Raw genomic sequence first — 8602 nt, forward strand, 5'->3', positions numbered from 1 at the left:
GTTTTCGATACCAGTTACGAATGGAAATTGACCTATTTTATTAACTTTAGTGTCATGCAAATTATAGCGAAAAAAAATCCTATCTTGTTATTGTTTTCGCTATTCGTCCTTGTGACATAAAATATGACTAGTGTTAAGCCATTCAAACAAGAAAGCCAACAGTAATCCATAAAAATACAAGAAATAAAAACTCTTATGAAACAAATCAACAAACGACAACCACTGAACACCAATGTTTACATATATAGTATCATCACGTTGTTGTTACCATGCGTAACGTTTGTAACATACTACCTAGGTTACGCCAGTCTCACTATAGCTGAAACTCTTTGGTTTGCAGTTTGTTTGATTACCAATCACTCACCAGCATAAAGTGTACTCAACAGAAAGAAACTGTTTCAAAGTGAGTACAATATTATATGTATGTGATAAAGTCGTTTGTTCGTTTTATTTAGCTAATAAGTAAAATAGTTAAGATACTGAACTCAAAGAAAATTCAACAAGAAAATTTCTTTTACAAAAGGCAAAATCAAAAACTTTTAAAATTTTCAAATACACTACATTTTTCGACATTTTATATTCTCAATCACCATTTATTTTAATTTTTCGGTGCCATTTTCTTTCTGAAACAGATACATGTATGTACTAACAAAGATCATACCTTTTGTATATTTTCAGATGATTGTATTTGCAATGCAGCTCTTTGTCGGTGCTATTGAGATGTATAACTGGTTCAACAAAGGTAAGATTTATAGCGGGTTATTGTAAAGAAATGTGCACTCGCAATACAAGATAAACTCCACACCTTAGGATTTCAATGTTTAAAACAGACTTTTCTATTATTTGTTTAACATTATTTTGCAGAACCTGTCGTTGATGCGAACAACAACAAAGAAGAGATGAAAGCAAAACCTATGAGTATTTCTAGTCCAGAAATTCCACACAGTAGCAGATCAGAACCTGCAATGCAATCAAATAACACTGAAGGATCTCCAAAGACCGATGATAAATCTCCAAAGGCCGATAGTAAATCTCCAAAGACCGATGGTAAATCTCCAAAGACCTATGATAAACCTACAATGTCCGATGATAAATCACCAAAGAACGATGACAAATCTCCCAAGACCGATGATAAATCACCAAAGACCGATGATAAATCTCCAAAGACCGATGATAAATCACCAAAGACCGAATCTCCCAAGACCACTAATACAACAAACCGCAACAATGGCTTTGGTGGAATGAAGAAAGGATTTCTACTTTAAATTTTGGGTAGGAGAAGGATCTGTGTTGGATATTTATATATTTACTGGATTGTTGAGCTTTCTGGATACAGCTGGTATGATTCACATAATCCATCCGTCGAGGACATTTAGTGTAGACTAAATCACATTCTGTCATTAATATTATAACATACACTTTGAGAAGTAAAATCTATATAAAATCGTAATACATTCTGTTTACAAGAGCGTTAAATCATCAACATGAATATCTTATGAATTCATATTACACCAGGTTCTATGATATAGTATCAAGACAAATGAAAAATATGCCCATACCACATTTATTGATAATCCTAATTTTACAAATTGAACGAGGATTTTCTCAGTATAATCTCGAAATATCTCGCAAGCTAACATTAAGTTTAGATAATTTTGAGTTTTCATTGAAATTTTAGATTAAAAGCACACTCTCTTTTTAGAGTGAATAAATCGCAATTATTTAGGATAATCCTGGTTTAAGTCGAGAAAATCCCAAAACTAGATACACGACAACAAAGGAAAATTGTTAACGACCTTGGCTGACTATACAACCCTTGCATGGTCAGCTAAATACACGACCTTTTTTCTTCTGTTTATATAGGTTCCAATGCATTTGAAGAAACTGCAGACCTATAGGAAGAAACAAGAACCTCAATACCAGCTACAGTAAAGTTTAACGGTTACAATAGATTGGTGCTACCAAATATATTTCATCCAGATAATAGAACAGAGATGAACAAATCATCAATTTAGTGCCACAACAGAATAGAAGATAAAGTTCTTGTTATGTACATATTTGGAAATAAATTAGATAAAAACTATTATACGAATTATTCTATTATTTCTATCTCATTAATACGCTATATTTCCCCTTCTTCCTTGTAAATTAATCTTGCATATGTATAAAACAATGTTACAACTGTAAGGGGAAGGGTTGGGATCCCACCAGCGTGTTTAACCCTGCCACATTCTGTATGTATGTGCCTGTCATAAGTCAGGTGCCAGGGGCGTAGCTAGGTATTCATTCAACTGTAGGCACAATCGGCAGGGGGTCTGGGGGGCGCTCAAGGCCCCCAGCAGGTCCAGGGCAGAGCCCTGGTATGGGGTTGAGGAAAACTGATTTCAGCGTTTTGGCTGCAAAAATTTTATGCACAAAATATATTAAATTTTCAGGTTATTTAATCATGATAATTATAATATACATGATGAAAAGTTCGAAGAATTATGAATAATTTACCATAACATCTAAATGGTGAATTAAATAACGCAGTACAATTGGAAAATCAAATATTGAAAAAAATAATTTACAATATGTACTGCCCAGCATAGATCCGCCTTTCCCTCTAATTAAGCAGTACACCCTGTTTGGTATTTTCAAATCTATTCCGTTAATATATGATCGATATATACGTTTAACTTAATTGATAGTACATATTGACTATCCTTCATTAAAAAAAATAGGCACGTGCACGTAAACACTGATATTACTATATAATAACACTATCCTTTTGGCTAGAAAGACACCAACCATCAATCTTTTGATTCTTAAACCTTCACCCTAGCCACACAAACAAATACACACATAGTCGATGCCTAATGCAAAAGTTCTGTTCTGTTCATACTAACGTAACAAAATTCAAGAAATTCGTATTTCTTTATATCCCGCTCTACTGTAAAATCCCACCTGCTTAGAAATTTGAATATTTGTGGTCATTACACGTAGATCTGAGAGTACTCAAAACTACTGGAAGCTAATTGATAGATTTATTTTTAAACATCCAGTGTAAAATATTTATGCAAGTTCAGAACAAAAAAAAAACAAATTGATTATTTACAATAAACACAACAGGGAACTTAGTCCTGTAATAGGTGTTGTACAGGACGAAGGTCTGGAAATTTGAAAATGCCATGCATTGGAAAATGAGGGATTATTGGATAGGAGCAGAAACAGACCAACTACGAACTCCTCAAAGAGTGGCATTCTCTCTACAACTAGGCATAAGATTAAATGTCCCCATTCTGACCAGACGTGACTACGTATTTATACATCCAGCACAGCCAAACGGACGACCAACATTGACAAGTCGGGTGAAGACAAAGTGGAAAGCTAGTTGAAAACTAACAAATAATTAAAAATTCGTGTGAGGTTCATTCAAGTTTTTGTTGATAGAAGTGAAATGATCTGAACCAAAGTTCTAGTTTATAGTTTCTATGTAAGGTACAAACATAAAAACATGCAATTCTATCCAATATTTCATTCACTAAGGACGAGAGACTAGTGTACACATGACATTTGATAATTAAAGTTGTGACAACTTCACTGGAGTTCATCTACATATACCGTTGTTTATTATTTTTTTTAATGAAAAAAAAATATTTGTGAAAAAATTATGTGTAGGCACGTGCCTAAAGTGCCTAACGGCAGCTACGCCCCTGGGTGCTGTATTACATATTTGTTCTCCGTTTGTTTTTTTGTACATTAATAAGCTTTTTGCTTTCTCGTTTGAATTGTTTTACATTTAGTGTGATTTCATTTCTTTTATAGCTGACTATTCGGTTTAGGCTTTGTTCATTGTTGAAGGCCGTACGGTGACCTATATCTGTTGATTTTTTTTATGATTGCCAATATCAACAATCAAAACTCGATGATATATATAAGTTCGTACAGTACACGTAAGTTGCACGTTACAAGTGACAGACATGCTGTGTTACATATTTGTTTTCCGGGGTTTTTTTTTGTACATTAATAAGCCTTTTGCTTTCTCGTTTGAATTGTTTTACATTTTGTGTGATTTCGGGTCTTTTATAGCTGTCTATTCGGTATAGGCTTTGTTCATTGTTGAAGACCGTACGGTGACCTATATCTGTTGATTTTTTTTTATGATTGCCAATATCAACAATCAAAACTCGATGATATATATAAGTTCGTACAGTACACGTAAGTTGCACGTTGCAAGTGACAGACATGACATGCAGTTCGAACCAAAGGGAAATAAAAGTCAGGAATGAAAGTATAAATAAACATTTAAGTAAACAACTTTTAAAAAACTACGATTCGTTTTTTCTCTCAAAAAGTAACCTTGTTATTCAATAAAAGGGTATCAGTTCATATAATCAATTTCCAATGAAAGGCTCTTCATTCAGTTACTTGGATACATACTTACACAAACCACCCGAGGATTGGTCATTTATTATTACACAGGAAAACAATATTTGTTCCCATTCTGCTTGTTTTAAAAAAGGAATGGCCATTAAACAAGACTATAGTTATGAATGTTTGTTGTTTTATTTTACAGCACACAACGGACATTTATTATTAGTTTCGACGATTTTGTCCGAGAGATCTGTTGCGTCGCCTTCGGAAGGTTTCGTGATAAGTTCTTGGTTTGAAGAAGTTCCAAGTGAATCTGTGGACGAAATTTGGTCTCCGATCGAATCTGTTATCTGGTTTCTTCTTCCTAAAAGGAAATGTTACATGATTTAAAACAACTAACTTTCTTTGAAAAATTATTTTAAATATCGCCGATAAAAGAAACTTGTTCGGTCACCTTACGGCCAACCATTAATATCCACAATACTTTATTCACAAAAACACCAACATAATCAAAAGAACAGAGAATGACATGCAAAACAGTTATAATGCATAAAAGGTAGAGGTGACGTATTCATATGTTTTTACCTCTCCAATAAACTTTAAGAACATGAAATGGTCATCATATATCAACGGATCCAGGAGGGGGCGCCCCCTTTTTCGTTGGTTGATTATATAAGGAATCACTGAAGCATGACTGGAGATGTCCCCCCTTAGATCAGTCAGCCTCCTCCCTCCCATTATGAAAGAAGTTCTGGGTCCGCCACTAATAAATCAAACAACGTATCATTCTATATATAAAGTATTTATAATAATTTATATATGATGGAAATTTTAAGAACAAATCTTACTTCTCCTGTTGTATTTGTACTTCTTTGAACTAGGAATCTATATCAAATAAAAAAAACAAGATGATTTATTTCACTTGATTTTATTCAAATATATAATATGGTAACGCTGGACTGTTTGAATATAAAAAATCCTTTTTAGTGTCGTATAACTCTATAATTCTTTAATTCCTCTTTAATAGTGTCATTGTGTGTCGTATAATTCTTCAGTCTTATATTCAATATAAAAAAGAAGATGTGGTATGAATTCCAATGAGACTACATTATTTTACATATTTTTTGGAAAATGATTTTCGTACGTTTAACATTTATTTTTACCCTTTTTCGTTCCAGGGACTATGAAAAAAAACGGATTTTTTTTTTTAGACTTTCAATTTTTTTTTAGATTTCAATTTTTTTTAGATTTCAATTTTTTTTTTAGATTTCAAATATGACTTTTTAAAGTACATAATGTATAAATTGAAGTTATAGAGCAAATGTATGAAATGTTGTTTTAATATTTGTCCACAAATAGTTTGTGTCTGCTTACCCAGATAAACCAGGGAGAGGTATTCATTTTAGATCTGGAAGGTGGATATGTACTTCTCCAGTCCGTCATAGATATGTTGTCACCATTAAGATCTAGAACATTTGACATACTGTGAGATTGTCGTCTTTGTTGCATAGAACGTAGGTGACTATCACACAGGTTACTTTCTGGAAAAAAAGAATCAATAGATATAAGAAGATGTGGCATGAGTGCCAATGAGACAACTCTTCATCCAAGTCACAATTTGTAAAAGAATAATAATTATAGGTCAGAGTACGGTCTTCAACACTGAGCCCTGGCTCACACGGAACAGCAAGCAACAAAGTGCTAAAAAATTGACTAGTGTAAAACCATGTATACTTTAAATATAAAGACAATTGTAGTACTTGTTCTACATACACTCATATTCAGTCATATGTGTTTGTTTAAATGAAAAGACTATGTCAAGAAAAAACTAAGTATCTGTCTAGTGTGCATCCAAGAGTTCCAAATTGTAAAGTTGAAGTAATCCCTTCGAAAGTTTAAAGTCATAATGCGTTGATGGAATATCTGTGTTAAAGGTTCAAATCGTCGTATCAGCACTCCCGTTCTATTTTCGTCGATTGTGAAATCGCTTAATAAGATTCATCACCCAATTTGTTCTTACCAAGCGTAACACGACTGGTGCCACTTTATTTTTTTCGAAGCATCTGAGATCACACCCATTTTGTGTTGATCATTCTCCAGTTTTCTATGTCTATTGTTTCATTAACTGCTCAAATAGTATTAATTCTGCATGATTTTTTATGTCAAGTTTTAAAGATAGAAAACAATTACATTTTTGAAAAAATATGCGATATATTATTTCAACTGAATGAAATACAACGTTTCACATTTTAATTTTAGCTTTCATGAGTATTTTTCCTAATTAAATAAAACAATAAATGATACCTTTCCAAGGCGTCGTGTCGCTATCTTCGTCTGTTTCAACTACATCTGAAGATATTTCAAATATATCATTCTGTGTACTTGTTCTCTCTGTCTGGAAAAAGATATTAATAATACAATAATAAAATCAATCAGAGAATATCTCCACCAATAGAATTCACAGTGAACGGGGATATGTGGGATGTATAAGCAAATTGGAACACAAATATCGAGAAGATATATATGAAAAAAAAATCCTGTAAAAATTATTATCGCTATTTTGTGCATTTTTCCTTTGATCTTTTTTTGTGATAATTTTCATATGCTACTCGCTTGGATGGAAAATTATCGCTAGAAACTAAGCATGCACGTGGCGTTGCTAACGAAATTGACAACGTCGTCATAGTTAAAATAGCGATACAAAGATTATCATTGTTCATCTCAACTCGATTGCCTTTCTCGCTTTCGCCGTCCCGGTTCAAGCGAGAAAATCAATCTCGTTGAGATGATCACCGATAATCTTTAAATATTTACGATGTAAAAAAAATGTCGAGACTGACTTTCTTATGACACTGGGGAATCTTTATGCCATTCACTTTTCGGTAGCTGCTATGTGGTAGTTTAACAAAATACATTGTCCGCTTTCAAGATGATTTCGTTCTTGTGTTCATGATTGACATGGTATTATGATAAATGTTTTATTATACTCACCGATGTACTATGTAAGTCTAAATTATCGAAATATTGGTACGTGAGACTCTCATCACTTTTGGTGACATTAATTCCGCAGCAACCATAGGCTCCGAAGAACAGTGACTTCGCCTTTAGTGGCATTTATGCTGCAAAAAAAAAAAAAAAAAAAAAAATAGGCAATTTATAAATAAAATTGATAGACATGGATGAGTAAGTTTTAACTTTTATTTATCAAAATGCATCAAACAAAACAAATGTCATATGCTTTGTTTTATCTTGTATACAATCAAGTGTAAGTAACAGATTCTGGGAAGATAACTCGTAATAGATACTTTTTTATTTTTGAAGATCGTATTTTACATCTTTGTGTCGTTCGGTTGCTGTCTCCTTTTGTTTATTTACCAAATCTGTACGAAATCTTTTCCTCCAAACATATGTAGAAATGTAGAGCAGGATTTTCAAAACTTTCACAGGTGAGTTCAGTGATAGAATTGGTTAGTTGGTTGCGTTATAAGCAATAGTCTCATAAAAAAATAATGACTTATAAACGTGGCAAAAAAGCATGCGTAACAACAAGGTAAATTATATAGGAATGGCAGTCAGCTAAAAAAAACCAAATATTCTCCCAATTACACTTCATTACGTCCCCTTAAAATGACATTTATTTTCCATAGATTGCATCATTGCAACATCATCTTTTCGTATAATCTAGTACAGGATTAAACATACCTGTATTCTTGCGTTTTTACGTTTCCCGCTTTTTGAATGAATTTCCTTGCATCTTGTCAGTTTTATGTAACGCTTTCTACGTCACATCTGAGAATGGCGGGACTTTTAACCAGACAAATACGAAGGCTTTCAGATATGGCACATCCACATAGTGTTAATAATAACAGTTTTTCAAGCTATATGTGGGGTCTGTGTTGAACAATTTTTATAATAAGTCTTTTCTGAACTGTTGTCTTGTCTGTCAGTTTTTCTTTTAGTCAGTATGATGTCGGTATTTATTTAACTCAATAAATGAAGTCTCTTGAGCATCACTAAAAGGAAGAGATATTGTTCTGCCATCAGTGGAGATGTCTATGGAGCATGCCTACAAGGAAGAGATATTGTTCTGCAATCAGTGGAGAAGTCTCTGGAGCATGACTACAAGGAAGAGATATTGTTAAGTTTCGATTGCTTCTTATACTAATCTTCTTATTTTTCACTAGCATTTACTGGAATCGGTTTCACACAAAAAAAACTTACGACTATGATTGATATATTCTTAAGT

The 8602-nt window shown here is 33.0% G+C and overlaps 2 protein-coding genes across 3 annotated transcripts; one reads left to right on the top strand and one right to left on the bottom strand.

The window, feature by feature from the left end:
- Positions 1–273: 273 nt before the first annotated feature.
- LOC143070562 (uncharacterized) lies at positions 274–2084 on the top strand. The gene is made up of 4 exons (XM_076244807.1): positions 274–403; positions 679–742; positions 865–1272; positions 1864–2084. The coding sequence occupies exons 2-3, from the start codon at positions 679–681 to the stop codon at positions 1263–1265; spliced, it is 465 nt and encodes a 154-aa protein (XP_076100922.1). The 5' UTR covers positions 274–403; the 3' UTR covers positions 1266–1272; positions 1864–2084.
- Positions 2085–4529: 2445 nt separating this feature from the next.
- Positions 4530–8143, bottom strand: LOC143071926 (uncharacterized). 2 transcript variants are annotated; one of them, XR_012976997.1, is made up of 6 exons: positions 8059–8143; positions 7348–7475; positions 6661–6751; positions 5731–5897; positions 5205–5241; positions 4530–4720 (listed from the first exon to the last, which is right to left on the bottom strand). XR_012976997.1 is itself a non-coding variant. In XM_076246618.1 (5 exons), the coding sequence occupies exons 2-5, from the start codon at positions 7468–7470 to the stop codon at positions 4703–4705; spliced, it is 399 nt and encodes a 132-aa protein (XP_076102733.1). In that variant the 5' UTR covers positions 7471–7475; positions 8059–8143; the 3' UTR covers positions 4530–4702. The 2 variants fall into 2 exon arrangements, 1 of the variants encoding a protein (XP_076102733.1); XM_076246618.1 differs by lacking the exon at positions 5205–5241.
- Positions 8144–8602: the final 459 nt, after the last annotated feature.

Source organism: Mytilus galloprovincialis, chromosome 4, assembly GCF_965363235.1.
Source record: "Mytilus galloprovincialis chromosome 4, xbMytGall1.hap1.1, whole genome shotgun sequence".
NCBI lineage: Eukaryota > Metazoa > Mollusca > Bivalvia > Mytilida > Mytilidae > Mytilus > Mytilus galloprovincialis.